We start from the raw sequence: 21,164 nt of genomic DNA on the forward strand, positions 1-21,164 counted from the left end.
GGTTTAAGTCTCATTGGGGAGGTTGGCTTGTGTATCTGAGGGCAGAGTCTTCCTGGCCCCTTTAGAAACCAGACCGTCACCTTGTGGGAGAACAGTGACCTGCTGTTCACTGGAGTGTGGAAGGCTGATATGGCTGCCAAATGCACTTTAATAGATGAGAGGGCCAGGCCCGCTGTTTTAGATGCAGCAAGTAGTCCAAGGTAGACCGAAGGGAAGATTGAGATGGAGAGAGAGCACATTCAGAAGCAACAGAAGAAATACTTTCACTATTCGGCACTGGTAAGACCATACCTGGAGTATTGCATCTAGGTTTGGTCCCCCCACTATAGAAGGGATGTGGACAAATTGGAGAGAGTCCAGCAAAGGGCAATGAAAATGTTAGGGGGCTGGGGCACATGACTTATGAGGAGAGGCTGAGGCAACTGGGGTTATTTAGTCTGCAGAAGAGAAGAGTGAGGGGGGATTCGATAGCAGCCTTCAACTATCTGAAAGGGGGTTCCAAAGAGGATGGAGCTAGGCTGTTCTCAGTGGTGGCAGATGACAGAACAAGAAGGAATGATCTCAAGTTGCAATGGGGGAGTCTAGGATGGATATTTGAAAACACTATTTCACTAGGAGGGTGGTGAAGCACTGGCATCTCCATCCTTAGAGGTTTTTAAGGCCCGGCTTGACAAAGCCTTGGCTGGGATGATTTAGTTGGTGTTGGTCCTGCTTTGAGCAGAGGATTGGACTAGATGACCTCCTGAAGTCTCTTCCAACTCTAATATTCTATGATTCTATGACTTGGCCAAGTAGGCAGCCCTGGTGGAAGGCTTTCTACTGTCTAGCAAGATCTGCCGAACCTGTTCCAAGCAGGCCTGTTCTTCAGGGTTCAGCCATGCAGCATCCATGCAGTGAGGTGAGGTCTGGGTGAAGTAACCAGCTGTGGGCTTCTGAAACCAGGTCCAGACAGAGTGGGAGTGAGAGTGGAGCTGCCACCAAGAAATCCAGGAGCATGACGAACCAATGCTGGCGTGGCCGTGATGGTGCTATCAGAATAACTCTTGCCTTGTCCTGTTTGATTTTTAGGAGGACCTTGTGAACCAAGAGGATTGGGGGAAAGGTGTACAGGTGGTGGCCTATCCACAAGAATAGCAAGGTGTTGGAAAGAGAGCCTGGGTTGTGTCTGCACAGTAAACAAAACTGATGGCATTTCCTGTTCTGCCTGGCGGTGAACAGCTCCACCTGGGGAGACCCCCACCTTTGGAAGATGAATCTGGTAATCTGTGGGTGAAGGGACCACTCGTGGTGGGAGAAGGATCTGCTGAGGTGCTCCGCCAATATATTCCTGGCTCCCAGGAGACGTGACGCCTCGAGATGGAGTGCTTCGTGCAGACGTCCCACAGACAGATGGCCTCCTGACCCAAGGCCAAAGATCAAGCCCCTCCCTGCTTGTTGATATAAAACATGGCTGCAATACTGTCTGTAAGGACTTGCACCACCTCACCTGAGATCTGGGGGAGGAACACTTGGCATGTTAAGCATACCTCCCTGAGCAACCTGTTGTTTATGTGCAGGGAGAATTCTTCTTGGGACCAGAGGCCCTGACTCCTGACGTTGTTAAGGTGGGCACCCCACCCTAGGTCAGACATGTTTGAGATTAAGGTTATTGATGGTTGAGGGGTAACAAAGGGCACCCCCATCATTACTAATCTTGGGTCTTTCCACCAGCTTAGGGAGGGACCATGAGCACTAAGTCCAAGTGGTGTCTGCTCAGGGAGTAAACTGATGCTAACCACATCTGGAGGAGCCTGATGCACAGCCTTGCATGCCGAACCACGTAAGTACAAGCCACCATATGATCCAGAAGCTTGAGGCACATCCGAGCTGTCATGACTGGGTGGGCCATGACCTTGGATATCAGGTCTGACATGGTCTGGAATTGGGTAAATTCCCCAGTAAATTCTGTTCTCTGAACTAGGACAGGAGTTGACTTCTGCTCATTTATCAGCAGGTCCAGCGCTCTGAAGGTGGCTCGGACTATGCTGATGCTGTTCTGTACTGGAGCCTGCAACTGACCTTTGATCAGCCAGTCGTCGAAGTATGTGTAGACTTGTATGCCTCGCTGCCTGAGGAAGGCTGCTACTATCACCATACACTGTGAAAATCCGTGGGGCTGCCGATAGGTCGAAGGGGAGGGCAGTCAATTGGTAGTGGTGTTGACCCACTACAAACCTGAGAAATCTTGTGTGGCCACGGAAGATAGAAATGTGAAAGTATGTGTCCTTTAAGACCTGGGTGGCGTATCAGACTCCTGGACCCAGGAAGGGAATGATGGAGGCCAGGGAGACGATGGGGAACCTTTGTTTACTGAGATATCTGTTGAGGCCATGCAGGTCCGAGCTGGGCGGGGCCCTCTTTGTCCTTTGGGATTAGGAAATACCGGGAATAAAACCCCTTCCCACTCAAGTCTTGAGGAACTCCCTCCATGGCCCACATACGTTGGAGGGACTGCATCTCCTAGATGAGGATTTGCTTGTGAGAAGGGTCCCTGAGGAGTGATGGGGATAGGGGGTGGAAGGGAATTGCTCAGGACTCAGTGGTCTGATGTTATGAATGACCATGCCAGGCTGAAGGGTGACAGATGGTCCAAAAATAAAAGGGGAGGTGAATCTGAAATGGTGACTGATACAGGACCCATTGGGTGCACCTTCAAAAGGCCTGCTGGTGGTGCATATGCTTGGTACCGGTGGTGGGCTTTCGGTGGCACATAAGGGTCCCCTTTGAACCCCAAAGAGGAGTTTTCTCCTGGCGACCACGGTGGAGCAGTACCTGCTTCTACCTCCATATATGGTGCTAGGGTTCCGGGGACCAGTGACGCACAAGAGATCGGGACACTGGGATCAGGGAAGGTTTGCCCAAGAAGGAGCTGAGAGGCTTGGAGCCAGGAAGCCACCTTACGCTCCTTGTTCCCTCCTGCTTACAGATGCTGGAGCTGACAGGCACCCCATTGGGGTTGGCAGGACGGGCAGAGAAAGTAGGTCCGTAGCCAACTGGAAAGCCTCTGGAGTCAATGATACCATCAGACCGCTGGTACCATGGTGGCTTCCTGGTGTCAACTGAGGGTTCTGCACAGGACTCAATGCCCTAGGCAGAGTTGACAGTGCCAGCATGAGCCCAGAAGCAGAAGAGTGGCCCAGCACAGGTCTCACTATGCTTTCCTCCCCCCGCTTATCTCTCTTCTGCACCGGTGAGCACCCTCTGTTGGTGTGCTGCTTCTTGGGCTTCTTTCTTGGCACCAGAGAATTGGTGAACGGTGCTGCAAAGAGCTCAGTGCCAGGGAAGCGCTTCGCACCGACACTCAAGTATGCAGCGCTGAATCAGAGTGGCTTCGTTCTGAGACTGGTCTGAGGACAACTTCCAAGAGGAGAGTCTTCAGCCTGATGTCTCTGTCCTTTTCAGTGCGAGGTCTGAAATCCCAACAGATCTGGCACTAGTTCCTCACATGCGTTTTCCCCAAGCACTTAAAGCAGCTGGAGTAAGACTCACTTAAGGACATAGGTTTACTGCAGGAGGCACAAGGCTTGAAGCATGCCTGGTCCCTGGGGCGAAGATGTCTTTCAACAATAGGAACTATCTATTTACACTAACTATATACACTACCACTACTTGTAAAAACTATATACACAAAACTATATAACTAAGATAACTACGAACCAAGGAGGAGTTCAAAAACCACTGGAAAGAAGCCTTGCTGCAACAAGAAGGGTCGTTCCAAGAAACGTTATGAGCAGTAAGAACGAACTGAAAGAGTGTGGGGACGGCAGTGTCCCTTATAATGGTGCATAAGCATGTGGCTCCAGAGGGCGCCAGAGTCGGCCTAATGGATACCACTATGGGAAAAATCTTTGGCAACGGTGCAGGCACACACTTACATGGAATGGACATGAGCAAGCACTTGAAGAAGAAACTGTATTTTTACTTATGTGAAACCAAAAGGCTGTTGGTGAGCAAAGATGACAATAAGAGGAGAAATGTGTAAATCAGCTGAGTTATAAAACTTTGGAAACACGGTTCAGCTACAAAAGCTCCACTGTGAGTCACTGTGGGGAAAAAATCCACAATGACACACAGAGAACTGGAGTACTTGTGGTACCTTAGAGACTAACAAATTTATCTAAGGTGCCACAAGTACTCCTTTTTGCGTATACAGACTAACACGGCTGCTACTCTGAAACACAGAGAACTGTCACTTATATTGATTAATTCTCCTGTAAACATTTCTGCACATTCAGAAGGATTCCCCTGTATTAATGAGCTCCAGGAGTGCTCACCTAGCACTCATGGAGGAGTCTCTCACCAATTTCCTTGGCTTTGTTCCTGTCTGTCTCTGTGATGTTTCTCTCCATATCCATGCCACCTGTTAGCTGTTTCACTGTCTCTAGCATCTCTCGCCGTTGTTCTTCTTGTGCCTGATTGCCTAGCAGCAGCTCTTTATTGCTGCTACCGCGCAGGAAGGTGTTTGGACGGGTGACCGAAGATGGGAGTGGTTTGTCATTCTTCTCTCTGCCTGTGCTCCCACGACTAGAAAGTGAAAACACATTCATATGGAAGGCTCTTATCCTCTTACTGCTAAAAATTAACACTGGACACATTTCCCATAACATTATAAAAGCAGCTGGGTAGCTGTCTCTTATACAGTCTATTTGTTACAGAAAAAATGAGAAAGTAATTTAATAGTCAATGAAAGTTATTTTTAATACAGTTCAACTGTACAGATTGTGGTCAATATGCAGCCTGTGGATTCCCTCACCTTTAAACCTGTGGTGTGGACCTCAGACGCTTGATCCAAATGACGAATGCATATATACATGCACACAGGGGAGGGGGAGGGAGAGCATATGTGTCATAGTGCACATCTGAAACAAAACACTCTGAGGATATACTACACTTCTGCAGGTTCAAAACACAGTGAATTTTAATGTTAAAGTAATGGCACCATTTCACTGTGAAGTGGCCTAACTGGTATATTCTTTACCTATGCATATATTGAAGTATAATTTCAAAATAGCAAAATGCTAAACACTGGGATTTCTGACAGATAAACCCTAGGAATTATGTTAACATTTTAATTATTTGGAAAAAGGAAGATTATACTGATGTGGAAAAATCCCAGATGAGACAAAATTATTTACAACAGTCAAGATTAGAGAAGACTGTGGGGAACTTCAGAGGGACTTGGTGAATGGACAGCCTGATGGCAGATGAAATTCATTGTTGACAAATGCAAAGTTATGCACATTGGAATGAATAATTGGTCAACTTTACATTAAGGGTACATTAAAGTAAATAGTTTATAATAATTTAGTAAATAATTAATAAATACTATAAGCACGTTACAGATATGAGTAGTATGTTTTATAGCTAGTTATAAACATAATGGTAGAAAGTCTTATACGTAAGCAACTGACAGACGTGTTGGACCCGATAACCTTCTACAAAAATTAATCATTTAATACACCTATCTTAATAATTTATTAACCCTTCATAAACGATAGTAAAAGCTTTGTTATCCGGAATATTGGGGGATGAGGGGTGCCGGTAAGTCAAAAATTCTGGTTAACTAGGAGGGAGGAAGTTTGAGTGCGAGAGGGGGTTCAGGGCTGGGGGTTGGGACGCGGGAGGAGTTTCGGGGTGCCGGATCTGGGCAGCGCTCACCTCGGGCGGCTCCCCACAAGTGGCGACATGTCTGGAGAGGCACGGCCAAGCAGCTCTGTGTGCTGCCTCCACCTGCAGGTGCCACCCCTGCAGCTCCGACTGGCTGAGATCAATGCTCCTAGGTGGAGGTGTGGCCAAGTGGCTCTGCACGCTGCCTCTGCCCACGGGCACCGCCCCTGCAGCTCCCATTGGCTGCGGTCCCCAGCCAATGGGAGCTGTGGAGCCAGTGCTCGGGGCAGGGACAGCACATGGAGCCATTTCTCTGCCTAGGAGCACAGACGGGAGCTGCGGGGAGCTGCCAAGGGGAGCTGTGGGGGCGGTGCCTGTGGGTGGAGGCAGCACACAGAGCCGCCTGGCCGTGCCTCTCTGGACATGTCGCTGCTTGCGAGGAGCCACCCAAGGTGAGCGCCGCACGGATCCAGCAACCCGAAACCCCTCCTGAGCCCCAACCCCAAGCCCTCTCCCATACTCAAACTCCCTCCCAGAGCCCACACCCCGCAACCTCTCCCGAAATGCTGGTTCATAGAGCTTTCTGGTTTGTAAAGTGCTAGAGAACACAGCTTTTCCTGTATTTATAAATACACCCTTAACATAAAGTGTGACCTTTGGAACAAATGATACATATAGATAGGTTCTAAATTAATTTTAACCACTCAGGAAAAAAGACCTGGGCATCACTGAGAGACAGCTCAATGGCCACCTCTTCCCTATGTGCGGTGGCAGTAAAAGTAGCAAATAAATGTTAGGATGCATAAATATTGGAATGGCAAATTCTATTGGCTGACTAAATCTTACCTAGTTAAGGCCCTGCGAGAGTCTAACTCTGAGGATACAGAAGAAGAAGACACAGACGACACTGGGGGCTGCAGTGCAGAAAATCTGTTCAAACTAGTGGCACTTGGTCGTAAGGACTCTGCAAGAGATTGCAAAAGAAGATGTAGGGAACAGTGATAACATTGGATTATCAAGGACACAGTGCCACAAAATAATTTAAACAATCTTCCATTATTCCAGAGTTGATAGCATGGAAAACCTGTGGAAAAGGGCTGGCTTGACTCCATTTTATTCTTGCTTCTCATTATCATCATGGCATGCAGGGCTCATTCATAACTTTTATGATTTTTTCTGATTCCTAACATTGAATGCATGCCTGATTCTCTTTCTTGGCTGGATTATCACAATGCTTTATTTACCCGATAAACTGGGGTACAGAGATCTATTGGGATCCCTAGGGTGTATCTTGCATTCCACTCCACTAGCATTCCTGGATGGAAACTCTGGAAAACCAGGGAACTGCTAAGAGTTTTGGGGGTTAATTCTCAGCCAGGGTTCAGAGGCAGATCAAGGAGGCACTATCAGCTGGGCGCTAATTAAATGCACCTGAGCCTAATTCAGACAGAATATATATATATATATATATATATATTCACGCACAGTGAATACCCAAAGGGACTACACAGCTCAAAGAACTCCAGTTACTATAATCAAAAAAAGAAAAGGAGGACTTGTGGCACCTTAGAGACTAACCAATTTATCTGAGCATAAGCTTTCGTGAGCTACAGCTCACTTCATCGGATGCATACCGTGGAAACTGCAGCAGACTTTATATATACAAATATATATATATATATACAAGTATATATAAAGTCTGCTGCAGTTTCCACGGTATGCATCCGATGAAGTGAGCTGTAGCTCACGAAAGCCCATGCTCAAATAAATTGGTTAGTCTCTAAGGTGCCACAAGTACTCCTTTTCTTTTTGCGAATACAGACTAACACGGCTGTTACTCTGAAACCAGTTACTATAATGTAACTAATCTTTCTTGTCCTGCTGCCTTCTGTTCATGTAACTGCAAAGCAGTAAACACAGAAAGAATACTAAGTACAATCTACAAAAGGATACAGGGTAGCACCAAAATTTCTTCCGAATGCCCTGTTCTGGGGCTTCTGGTCAGCATCAAGAAATCTGACGAGGTTCAATAAGGATAAGTGCAGGGTCCTGCACTTAGGACGGAAGAATCCAATGCACCGCTACAGACTAGGGGCCGAATGGCTAGGCAGCAGTTCTGCGGAAAAGGACCTAGGGGTGACAGTGGACGAGAAGCTGGATATGAGTCAGCAGTGTGCCCTTGTTGCCAAGAAGGCCAATGGCATTTTGGGATGTATAAGTAGGGGCATAGCGAGCAGATCGAGGGACGTGATCGTTCCCCTCTATTCGACATTGGTGAGGCCTCATCTGGAGTACTGTGTCCAGTTTTGGGCCCCACACTACAAGAAGGATGTGGATAAATTGGAGACTAAGAAAACATGCCAATTATTGTGTTGCGTACCACAGATTTGAATTACAGCATTTACCTGCATGCACTCCAGCTGTATTCACTGTGTTAGCTGCAGCTGTGCTGAATGGTGGAGGGATTAGTTACAGCAAGTTAGCAGGAGAGGTGCATAGTTACCATGAAGGATCAGCCATGCCTCATTTCAGTGCTGACTTCTGTAGTTTGTCTCAGTAGCACTTCACAGGGGTCTTTTAATGGGGAGTTGGTGGCATACATGACTTTGGCATCAAGGCTTAGTGAGAGGTAAATGAAAGCAATGTCTCAAAGCTCAGTGTTTGAGTATAGACTAGGTGTACGTAGCTCCTATTTGCTATGCCTAACCTAACCCTGAGTTTTACTTCAGCAAAGGAAGGTGTTAAACTTTGTCCTACAGTGCTCACCTGCAGCATTCCCAGAATGTTTTGTAGCATCTGCAAGGGTAAAGTGTTAGTACGTGTGTTATTATGCTAGTATGTGTATTCGGGCATCGATCAAAGAGAGGAGAGTTAAGGCTGTATTGCAGGAATGGCACATACCATAATCCTGTATTTCCTGGTTTTCAGAAGTTTAAGTTCAGCCAATCTCTACATTTTTGAATGGCAAGAGGCATCACTGAGCAACCTTAACTCTGTGTTCACTAAGTTTCTGGGCAATGAATTTTTCTGCATCCCCATTTTCCACAGCCCAGCCCTCCCACTCTACTGCTCAAGGTTACTTGGCAATGATTATCCCAGCCATAGGATGCACTGGCTGTATGTTAGTCCCTTCACTGCCCCTGCATCATCTCATCTCCCATCTCTGCCCCCCAGCATAGCCTAGTTTCCCCACCTCAGCTCACCTCCATATGGAGAGAAGGACATTTGTATGGGACAGACATGAGGGAGCATGGATATGGGGAATTTTTTAGGGGACAGAGCTAAAATGCCCCAATATCTCCCACAGCACAGCTCTGATGCTCTCCTCTCTAGCCCGCTCTTCCCTGCACTGCTCCAAAACCCTACACATTCTCCCTCACTGCTCATACTTCCCCCACCTACTCAGACTCTTACACTCCTGCTCTACCTCTTCTAACATTCCCTCTCTCTCACACACACACTCTCCACCCTCTTTGCCTCTCTACCTGTAAGTTTGGAGGGGTCATGGAGAGGTGATTGGGCTTTGAGGACTACCTGTACCAGTTGGAGGTCAGAAGGTGAAGGAGAGTGTAGATACAAAGTCCTAACCCAAGTATGGGTATATGGGATGGGGTTCTACAGATCCATTTGCAGGAAAGGAGGTTCGGAAAGGTGTGAAGTAGACTGAAGAGATGTTCTCAGCCTGTGGGCCTGTGCCATACTCCAAGGAAGCCCTTTCTCAGTTCCCTACCCCATCTCAGCACTCACAAAAAGAAGTACTTGTGGCACCTTAGAGACTAACAAACTTATTTGAGCATAAGCTTTCGTGAGCTACAGCTCACTTCATCTCAGCACTGTGTACCTGTGCCATGCACTGCACATATTAATTCCTAGCTCCCAATCTGGTCTCAGCACTGAGGGGGCTTTTTTTGAAGGGGGACAGGAATAGGGGGTATGGATGTGGTGAGGTTTGGGGGACAGAGCTGAAGCTCCAACTCTGTATCTCCTACTGCACAGCTCTGATCCTCTTTTTTCCTCCTCACACTCTCCTGCACTGTTCCAAGCTCCCCTATTTTCCTACAAGCATCAGCATCATGGTAAGGGTGAGCCTAGTATTCCCATCCTCACTGCTGCAGGCAGCATGGGGATGGAGTAGAGTTCTACAAAAAGAAAAGGAGTACTTGTGGCACCTTAGAGACTAACAAATGTATTTGAGCATAAGCTTTCGTGAGCTACAGCTCACTTCATTGGATGCATTCAGTGAATGTCTAAGTCCTAGTCATCCAAATGTGTTTTCAAAAACACAGCATTTAAATGATCCCTTACTCTAATAAGTTGCTGTATAGGAGTGTGTTGGCCTCTTGATAGCTGTGCCAGAACACAATCCCAAGGGGAAAAGGTTGGCAAAGGTGCATAGCCTCCTTCCTACATCCTCCCAACCCCTCTCCTTCTGCACTGCTCCAACATCCTGCACATTTCTCCTTACTGCTCTGATCCTTCATATTCCTGAGCTCTGCATTAAAAAAGTTGGAAGAATCTGAAAATACTATGAGCAGCTCATTTTAAGGGAGCTGTGTAATTTGTCCAACAGTACAGCTATACTGCAATGTAAGCTCAGGGTTTGAATTCAGGCTTAAGCCTAACCTCCTTTCCATCAACACATAAATTGCGCTAATCCAGGGCTCACACCCAGGATCCCAGAGGTTGAGGGTCCAAGCCTGAGTCAAGCCAGGACCCAGGGTTCAAGCCCTATTGGTCTGCAGCGTAGACATAGCACCAGTGGACTTATGCTCTGGAAGTCCATCAAAATTATCCCACAATCCCTTAGGCCAACTTTCTTTGACCTCTGGACAGTCAAGTTTGGTGGACACTCAAGTTTTCCCACACTGCACCATGAACAAAACACTAGAGTGGCCACATTTTGGGAAGTTTGAAATATGAGTTGTTGGACTGGGGCCCACACAATACAGTGTAGACACTGGAGTCCCAGGTTGAGACCCAGGGTTCAAAAGTTCCTAATTTGGGTTTACAAAAGAACCTAGGGTTTCAGGGCCTACACTAACAAACCCACAGTCTGCAACTTGAGTTCTACTAGTCCTGGGCTTACACTGCAGTGTAGACATACCACAAATGACTGTGACTGCTTAACTTGCTGTCCTTTGAGCGTACTCAGTCCCTCTGCTCAGGAAATAGTTGAGGAGTATTATCACATTATCCCAACTGCTTATTAGAGTCTTTCATCTTCCCCCTATTTAATTAATGGTAATTACCTTGATAACACCTACAAAGTAAAATCAAAGTCCTCTTGTGTATTTTAAAGAAATTTAAAATATTGGTTTTAAACCAGAAATTTTTATCTCAGAGCAAAACTTCCAAAAGGAGCCCCTGCAGAATGCAAGCAACATACACAATACACTTTCTTTGAAAACTGCCATGGCCAGGATTCAGACTGACAGTATATTGTTATAGCTCAGGTTTAGTGACCACAGCATGTCACTTTGAGCCACCCAGCTTCTGTGACAACAGATTACCTGCAACAGAGTCCTAGTCTTGCTGCACATGTTATAATTTAGTGAAAACTTTTACTCCAGATCACTTGTGCTCCAAACTTTTCAGGAAGTTTTAAAACTCTATTAGAGAGATCTATTTTGGGAATTGAATTTGTTCCTAATTTGTTGTATAATTGTATTTCTTTATTATTTGTTTTATGACTATATAAAACACTTTGGCACATATGGTCAGTACAGCAGAAAACAATCAATTACTAATAATAAAACAGACTCTTTTCTAATTAGTAACTGGCCTGAAGAATTTGTTCATTTGTTAAGGTTTTTGAACTTGCTGAAGACTTTAATTAGTTCTTAGGCTGCTGGCTCCCACAAAAAGGCAAAGCCACAAGATTTTCTCTTCAAGTCTTGAAAACAATTCAAATGAAAGTCTCCAAACAGAAAAGGAAGAGTCTTAACGAGTCCAGGTATCAGTGCCAGGAACCACATGGCCCATGCTGACATTATATTTTGCTTTACTTATGTATTAAGGGGCTCCTCGCATGAAAAAGAAGTTGGGTGGGAAAACCAGCCTGCAAATAGCTGATGCCCTTACTATGTGTTACTATTACGCTACTGTTATGTCACATTCTGCTGTAAGGGATGTATTCTTGATCATTCATGACACAAACTTTACAGGAATGGACATTATCTAGGCCTGAGCTCTGAATTCATTAATTTTAGATGGTCACAGCATATATACCTCTTACTTCACATTACGTGATTTGTTCAAAATTACCACAGTGATGGATCAACAAGGAGCTAAACTACGATTACAAGGATCAACATCAAGGACAGCATATAAACTGAGGTAAAACTTACCAATCTCACTGGCCTTTGCTCCACCACTGCTGCCCTTCCCCCAGCTGCCCAACTGGGCTTTAGGCACAAGCTGAATCTTCTCATCTATTGTGGACTGCAATACAAATCAACACAGATGATCAAGCACTTACAAATAGGAAAATTTTGCTCCTTACTTGTAAATGGATCTTTTCATATAACTCCACTTACTAATTCTGGTACAGCTTGTAAGACCCTTATTAGCACAGAGATTTCTAGTAGATTCTTGGAGATCATTCCTCAGCCTCTAAAAGGCAGGGAGTGTCTAAGCACACCCCAAATAGATACTTCCAAAGCGTAAATGTAAAACATCTGGGGGAAAGCAACCCTCACAAAGAGTAAGTATAAAGCATCTGTGAACTTTCTATCAATAAGATCAAAAGATCTTAACAGTAGTTTTAAGGAGGGAATACAGGATTGATGCATTGAGTGTGTGAGGGATGACCATTTTGTGTGTAATGAATTAATGATTTCCACTCACTATGAAATCTGCCAATCCTGGCACTGCTGGGAATTTGCAAGCAGCAAGGATTAGAACAGAGAAAGCCATGTAAAGAAAAGGTTTGCAGGATCTGGAGGGGCAAAAGCAGTGTCTTATAAGAACTGGAAATCCGTTTTGTAATGATCAGCAAACAAATTTATTGACTATCAGGTTGCGACACTGCAGATCTCCTTGGAACAGCCTTTGTTTCTTTCTGCCCATGAAGCTGTAATGGAGAGAGTGATATGTACACTAAGCCCAGTAGAAGAGCTTCTCTCATCTGAGTTGAAAGCTTGATTATTAGCAGAATAAATCCACCTCACTAGACAGGGCTTTGGAGGCCTCCTGTATGATCTCCATAAAGAACAAATGGCACTTGATCTGCAGAAAGATTTTATTCTGTCCCGGTCCTACTTTATATGCCTCTTAACATCCAGGCACTGAAGGAAAATTCAATAGGGTGGCACTGATTAGGGCAAAAAGAAATAAAGAAATCATCCTAATAATGTAAAGGACTAAGTTCTCTTTCTTTGGATAGAAATTCCAAAGCTGTTCTCAGGACCATTTTGTCTGGAAAGAACTCTAGCAAAGGACAGGGGTCTAGGGAAGGACAATACACTTAACCTGAGTCTGAGACTACTGTCACAAAAAATCCCACTTTGCTGATAAGAATAACAAAAAGCAGTTCATCAGAGGCTCAGATGATGGTTGCGGCAAGATTTGCAGGATCAGATAAAAATTTATAACAGTTTATAGGAAGGTGAAAGGCCGGTATGAGTCTCCTGATTGCACCCAGAAATCTACAAATACAACGTGAGCGTTCATCGCTCATTTCAAACCACAGATCCTCAAAGCTCTTGGTGCTGCCACCTATGATAGGCAGCAAGTAGAGGGAAAGCAACCCTCCTCTCCACAAAGAGTAGTTCAGCTGAGAAGAGGGGAGGTAGTGGAACACTAGAGAAGAAGTGGCAGTAGGGGGAGATATGGCCAGTTTCCTTGGCTCCGACCGCTCCTACTCTGCCTGCACCAGAACTCTTGGTGCTTAAATCTTCCCTGCCCAGGCAGCTCTTTAAAGCATTGCCAGCTAAGAGAAGATGACGTGGAAAACCTGCCATCCTCTGAGGAAGAGAGTGCCCCTTCCCTCTGACCTTTTTTCCTGTGTATTTGTGGGAGGGGAGTCCAAAAAACAGAATGAGAATCATGAAACTACAGAAGAATCATCCCAAGGTGAAATCCTGGGCCTCTCTCTGGAAGATCCAGAAGTGGACAGGATGGTGTTCAGAAAAAAACGGTCTGAACAAGAGACAAAAAGATACAAGAGCCAATTCTCAGAAAGTTGTAGTCTAGAAGGAGCCTGCTATGAGGCCCGAGGCAAAACTGAGAGAATACTGTGGACTCTATGTACTCAGAGTATGGTGGGGCACCTCTGCCTACAGAGACTAGAAACTAAACTCCAAGAATCTTCCTGAGTGCTGCCTCCATGATAACTCATAGAATCTCTGGTTTGGAAGGGACCTCAGGAGGTCATCTAGTCCAACCCGCTGCTCAAAGCAGGACCAATCCTCATTTTTTGCCCCAGATCCCTAAAGGGCCGCCTCAAGGATTGAACGCACAATCCTGGCTTTAGCAGGCCAATGCTCAAACCACTGAGCTATCCTTCCCCCCAGTAACCACAGGCAGGCCTTCCAAGGCACTTGAGAGGCCTTGTGGGATAGCTGCTTGATGTATTATTCCTGTCAAAGACAGTACCTGAATTCACATTCTCTTTTCAACTGAAGAAATTTTGGATCAAAAAAGGATAATTATGAATCTTAAAAAATGTGTACATATGTTGTCTTTCCTCAGTTCAAATAATCTTTGGACATTCAGAACCAATAACATTTGCTCAATGTTTTGTTTACATTCAGCTCAGACCTGCCTCCCCAAAGATTTTACGAATTAAAACACCCTAGAAAAAAGAGTAAGGCCTCTTTGTACCCATAAGCACCAAACCATCTCCTCCATAGATCTAAACAAACAAAAATTTCCCAAACTAATATCCAAGTAGCTTTGTCAACATTAAGTGACTCAGTCCATTGATACTTACCTTGGTGATTTTAAGGAATTTGGCAGGGTCAAGCACACGACTATTCTTTGCCCCCTGAACAGTGTTCCATCCACCTTCATCTACCCTCTGGACACCTACAAAAATAACAAAGTCAATCAAAACTTCCTTAAAACTTGCTCATGGTCCAAACGTATCCAAGTGCAATGTGTACAGTCCTTGCCTCAAAAACGTGATCTGAGAAAGTCAAAGAAGGGGCTGCAGCCCTACTGTGAGCCCAACACAACTCTACAGTGCGAATGTTAAGCATGAATTTTAGAGGTTTATTCTAGATTAGATATTATAGAGGCATGGGATATTCAAAGACTATTGTATCAACTTTATAAATGTTATGTATATCTTTCTGAGCTACAGATTATATTCTGGCTCCATGGGGGAGTTACAGGGGTTTACTGCAGGAACTAACATCATTTGGGGGGTAATTAATGAAAATTCCTAGGCAGGTGGCAAGACTAGAGAGGGCTCATCTTTTGGGAGAAATGGCATATGCTAGTTTGATCTGGTTAAAGATGATTACCAAACAAAGAACTGAGAGCTGTATAAAGTGGTCACCCTAACATGGGAGGGAGTCACTCTCACTCAATCCAAGAATTAGCATGACACTGCGACCAAGAGGGGCAGACCTGCAGGAAGGGTCTGAAGTACTTTGTTCCTATCAGGGTTTTCATGTTTAAGATGGATTTGCCTGGTAAACTGAGACCTGCATGTGAGTTGTTTACTGTTTTTAAGATAGGTTTTCTCTGTAATGCTTTTGTTCTGAATAATATTTTCTTTATGAAGGCTGACTGGCCACTGGTTAGTGCCTGTCATCGAACTGAAAGAAAGCAGAGCTGCAGATGCTGAACTAAACTTAGACCAGCTGGGATAACAACAGTGAATTGCATGAGGAATTGCAGCCCAAATTTCTGGTCTAGAGGGGGAGTCACAGACCTCCGCCCTGAGCAAGGTGATAGTTAGAAGCATGAGACTTAAGTGGAGTGCTCTTAAGGAGGCCACCTGAATGGGTTAGAGGTGCAGTTACCTCAGGAACTGTGGCATATGTAGATTATTAATTGTTGTATTATAAACAGGCCTGAGAAAGAACCACAATTTTGAAGGGCAAACTTTTGTGATATTTCCCTCTGACTACAGCACTGTTTTCTCAGCCTGTGTTCTTGGTGTTCTGATGTAGTCATTTGCATGTATTGTGCAAAATAAAAAGCTCCAAAAAGAGGCAGAAGAAATGGCTTCCTGCTACCTGAAACAGTGGCACTCACTGCATAGATTCAACACACACACATTTCAGCCTGAATGAGGAATCACTTCAAGAGGTTCAGGTAGAATTTCTTTCCCACCATTATTAGTCTGCAGAAGAGAAGAATGAGGGGGGGATTTGATAGCTGCTTTCAGCTACCTGAAAGGGGGTTCCAAAGAGGATGGATGTAGACTGTTCTCAATGGTAGCAGATGACAGAACAAGGAGTAATGGTCTCAAGTTGCAGTGCGGGAGGTTTAGGTTGGATATTAGGAAAAACTTTTTCACCAGGAGGGTAGTGAAGCACTGGAATGTGTTACCTAGGGAGGTAGTCAAATCTCCTTCCTTTGAGGTTTTTAAGGTCAGGCTTGACAAAGCCCTGGCTGGGATGATTTAGTTGGGGATTGGTCCTGCTGTGAGCAGGGGGTTGAACTAGATGACCTCCTGAGGTCCCTTCCAACCCTGATATTCTATGATTCTATAATTCTATAAATTGTAGCAGCATTAAAAATAGAAGCCAATATGCACTTTGTCTTCTTCCTTTTTTTATTGTACCTCTTGTTTAATATCCCATAGAAGACTATTCTGCATTAGGTCTGCCAAGCATTCTTCCTTCACAATTGATTCGTTGCTTGCCAACTGTTTTATCTTACTTTCTTGTTTTATCACATTTCTTTACCTACTGGTTCTTATATGTAAAACTGCTCTCCATACTTGTATTCTCATAAGCCATTTTATACTGAAAATTTGTTTAAAGTTACTTTTTGTTTTATTTTTTTCTGGATCCAGGCCTTGGACTGAGCTGGTACTTGGTGTAGATTGTATCACATCTCTAGTGGCCCCATCAGTTCAGAATAATTTAGAAAATTACATTTAGAAAAAAAGATTCTAGCCATTATGGTTATGGAGAAAAAATTCTGACCATGGATCAGTGCACTGCTGTCTAACTGAAACTGCTGAGACTGGCCAAAACAATGAGACAACTCAGTGCTAGGATAACCAAGTGTGATGCTACTGAAATCAAAAGGATCCAGACCAGCTTTTAGTACGGCTGATTTTGGTACAACAGCTCAGAAAGGTATGGACAGCCTCTATTCATCTTAATGGGTGTTTAATTTTGATGCCTAACAACAACTGAAGGTCAGGCTACCACACCCTTTCACACACTGAATTGCACCTTACTATGGGAGTACTCCCATTTGTTGAAATCACAGTATTCATGAAGTAAGATGATTTAGTTGGTGTTGGTCCTGCTTTCAGCAGGGGATTGGACTAGATGACCTCCTGAGGTCCCTTCCAACCCTAATATTCTATGATTCTATGATACTCAATGTGAGTAAGACAGGCAGAATATGACTCCTAAATAGTAATTATAATACTCTGAGATCCCTGTGAAGCCCCAGAGAAGTGCAGGGCTTCACATAAATGTAACATTTAAGCAACCACCCATATGGTGTAATTACAATTTTACAAATAAGGAAACTGAGGCATTTGAGAACTTAAGTGATTTTCCCAAAAAGAACACACATAAGAAGTCAATGCAGAGCAGGCAACAGAACCAGATTTCCAGGAGACCCTCTTTGTCAACAATCAGGTTTCAGAGTAGCAGCCGTGTTAGTCTGTATTCACAAAAAGAAAAGGAGTACTTGTGGCACCCTAGAGACTAACCAATTTATTTGAGCATAAGCTTTCGTGAGCTCACTTCAATGGATGCATTCAGTGGAAAATACAGTGAGGAGATTTATATACACACAGAACATGAAAAAATGGGTTTTATCATACACACTGTAAGGAGAGTGATCACTTAAGATGAGCTATTACTAGCAGGAGAGCAGGGGGAGGCGGGGGGAAGAAAACCTTTTGGTCACTGTATTTTCCACTGAATGCATCCAATGTCGTGAGCTATAGCTCACGAAAGCTTATGCTCAAATAAATTGGTTAGTCTCTAAGGTGCCACTAGTACTCCTTTTCTTTTTGTCAACAGTGTTAGCTATCTCATCAGTGATCACTGTAGCAGGAGAAACCAGCTTCTCTGGGAGGGTGGATGGTGCTTGATACTGTAGAGGGATGTTGGAGAAAGTATCCTCAGATTTTTCTCCTCTTCCAATCTCATTCATGTCCATGACAGATATTCCTTAACAGATTTGTGCCTTTTTTATGAGATTCTGAACAGTGGGCAGTGGGTGCCCACAGTGAAATGAGAGCTAATTTGTGTGGTTCTTTACCTGGTCTTCTCTTCTCTTTGGTCATGAGTTGCTGGACCTTTCTCTGCTCTTCTTGCTCTTCAATTTTTGCTTCTTTATGAATCTGCTCAATAGTCTTGGGGCCTTGATCTGCTCTCCGGGATACCCAGTTGCACTGTATAAGGAGGTACATAAGAACCAAAAATGAGTTCTGTGGTATTTACAGAGAAGCCTAGTAAATGTGATATCATGGACATGATGAGAGTAAGGTTGTAAAAGTGGCATACACAGTTCAATAGCTAGCTTCCCAGTAATCCTCTCACCCTTAGGATATGTTTACACTGCAATCAGATACCAAATGCTGGCCCGTGGCCTAGGCTGCGCGGCTGTTTAATTGCGATGAAGACAATCTGACTCAGGGTGAAACCCAAACTCTGGGACCCTATCACCTCGCAGGGTCCCCCTAGTGCCTGGGCTCCAGCCTGAGCCCAAACGTCTACACTGCAATTAAACAGCCCTGTGAGCCCAAATCAGCTGGCACAGGCCAGCCATGGGTTTTTAATTGCAGAGTAGACATACCCTTAAGGATTATGTCTACATTTACAGCAGCATGTGGAATACAAGCACAATGTGTAGCTACATGCTGCAGTGAAAGGCTCAAAAAGCTCTCCACTGCCAGAGCCTTTTACTGCAATGAGGAAAGGCTCTGGCAGGGGGAAGTCAGCTGAGAGCTGCCAGATCCTTTTCCTGATACCAGAGTCTTTCTCCCGTGCCTCAGCCTTTCACTTTGTGGGAAAAGGCTGTGGCAGCAGGGAGGCAGCAGGACACTGCACTGCTAAAAATAACACTGCAGATGCGGGAGGCACTGCTTGGGCATGTAGCTAGCCCATGTATGGTATATATCCTGGGGCTTCAGTAATGTAGGGCACTCTCTTCTTCTCTACACACCTAAGCTGTGCCTCACTGTCTACACTGCTATTTACTTCTGTACTAGCTGGGCGTGCACGGTCTGTACTCTATATGTCACTGTTAGTGTCTTTAGAGTACATGTATCTTTAAATTAGAAGGACCACCAGTGAAAAGGATGCTGTGGAGCTGGGTCACCTAACCCGTACCCCATTTCTAGCCTCAGACTTACAATAGTAGAATGTATATATAATGCAAATATATATCATTGAATTTGGCTTCTGTAACAAGGATCCACCTTCATAAAAGAACATGACTGACATAACATGCAAGGCTGCTTTAACCACTTGTGCTATAAAAGTCTTCAGATCATTATCTTTTCTATCCTATGCAGCATAACTTAATACCAACTTAATAGGAAAGAGATGTCTTTGAGGGGAAGTTGCTGTTACTCCAAATAGGTTACATAATTTCAGTGTTTGCCAGCATGTTTCTTCCACCTCTGGAAAGACAATGAAAACAACAACTGATCCAAAAGAGCAGTAATAGGGTGTATTTTTGCAGAAAACTGTGATTTGCCAGTTAATCCAAGACTCAATATATACTAATGTGAGACAGTTTACTTGGTCCCGAATCAACAGGGGCTGGAATAACTTGCTTTGAGAAACACTACCCCACACTATAAAAGAATCTAATATGGGCCAAATAAGAACTCTTTGGGAAAAGAAGTGGAACCTTTATGCACAAGAAAAACTTAGGTGACTGATGCTGTCACTAGACCCCATACTGTACAGATTCATGTACCCAAAAACACAAAGGATCCAAATATACCATGGTTGTTTCTTGACCTGGCTACAACCGCTTTTACAATTTTCAGTGTAGATGACCTCAATTATACTATGTAACGGCGTTAAAGCCCGGGTTATGTATTAAGCTTTAGTCTGGCTACATTTTTAGATTTGTTTACATTTTTAGTTTAGATTGGACTCATCTTCACTAACTTTCAGACAAGTTTGGAACCAGTTATTGATATGGCTGGCTCTAAAGGTAATTTGTGTCCACACACAATATGGTTAATAAGTACATCCTCACTATAAGGCCCTTCCTTATTATGAACCTTTGGGTATAACAAACCCGGTCCCTGGATCCCAACTACAGTAAGTACTCTATTGTAAAATAACCAACAATTTTTATCCAGCGTCACACGTTGAGCCCAAGGGCAGAAACTAAGGAGTAGGCCCCTATCCCATCTCCCCCTGCCAAGGGCTGAAGCCGGAGCCCCAGTGCGCAGGGCTGAAGCCTGGAGCCCCAAACCCGCCACACAGGGCTGACAGCCTGGAGCCCCAACCCCACTGCTGTGAATGGCTGACAGCTCGGAGCCCCAGCCATGCAGGGCAGACAGCTCGAAGCCCCAACCCCAGCCATGCAGGGCAGACGGCCCAAAGCTGCAGCCCCAGTCATGCGGGGAAGACGGCCCGAAGCCCCAACCCCACTGCTGTGCATGGCTAACAGCCCGGAGCCCCAACCCCACTGCCGTGCGTGGCTGACAGCTCGGAGCCCCAGCCCCAGCCACGTGTGGCTGCCCATGCAGGGCAGACGGGCCGGAGCCCCAGCCCCAGCCGCGCAGGGCAGACGGGCCGGAGCCCCAGCCCCAGCCGCGCAGGGCAGACGGGCCGGAGCCCCAGCCCCAGCCGCGCAGGGCAGACGGGCCGGAGCCCCAGCCCCAGCCGCGCAGGGCAGACGGGCCGGAGCCCCAGCCCCAGCCGCGCAGGGCAGACGGGCCGGAGCCCCAGCCCCAGCCGCGCAGGGCAGACGGGCCGGAGCCCCAGCCCCAGCCGTGCAGGGCAGACGGGCCGGAGCCCCAGCCTCAGCCGTGCAGGGCAGATGCCCGGAGCCCCAGCCATGCAGGGCAGACGGGCCGGAGCCCCAGCCCCAGCCCCAGCCCCAGCCCCAGCCGTGCAGGGCAGACGCCCGAAGCCCCAGCCCCAGCCATGCAGGGCAGACGCCCGAAGCCCCAGCCCCAGCCCCAGCCATGCAGGGCAGACGCCCGAAGCCCCAGCCCCAGCCATGCAGGGCAGACGCCCGAAGCCCCAGCCCCAGCCTCAGCCGCGCAGGGCAGACGCCCGAAGCCCCAGCCCCAGCCATGCAGGGCAGATGCCCGAAGCCCCAGCCCCAGCCATGCTGGGCAGACGCCCGAAGCCCCAGCCCCAGCCATGCAGGGCAGATGCCTGAAGCCCCAGCCCCAG

At 45.9% G+C, this 21,164-nt stretch overlaps 1 protein-coding gene across 17 annotated transcripts in view; it reads right to left on the reverse strand.

Annotated features, from left to right (window-relative positions):
* EIF4G3 (eukaryotic translation initiation factor 4 gamma 3) overlaps nucleotides 1–21,164 on the reverse strand; it is a 440,859-nt gene that overhangs the window by 55,437 nt on the left and 364,258 nt on the right. For all 17 annotated transcript variants that reach the window (XM_073316601.1, XM_073316591.1, XM_073316590.1 and 14 more), the window contains 5 exons: nucleotides 18,055–18,187; nucleotides 14,579–14,673; nucleotides 11,994–12,087; nucleotides 6,493–6,610; nucleotides 4,340–4,563 (listed from right to left, as the gene is read on the reverse strand). In XM_073316601.1, the coding sequence (XP_073172702.1) occupies nucleotides 4,340–4,563; nucleotides 6,493–6,610; nucleotides 11,994–12,087; nucleotides 14,579–14,673; nucleotides 18,055–18,187 (664 nt within the window). The remainder of the gene's footprint in view (nucleotides 1–4,339; nucleotides 4,564–6,492; nucleotides 6,611–11,993; nucleotides 12,088–14,578; nucleotides 14,674–18,054; nucleotides 18,188–21,164) is intronic.

The sequence above is a fragment of the Lepidochelys kempii genome, chromosome 18 (genome assembly GCF_965140265.1).
Source record: "Lepidochelys kempii isolate rLepKem1 chromosome 18, rLepKem1.hap2, whole genome shotgun sequence".
Lineage (NCBI taxonomy): Eukaryota > Metazoa > Chordata > Testudines > Cheloniidae > Lepidochelys > Lepidochelys kempii.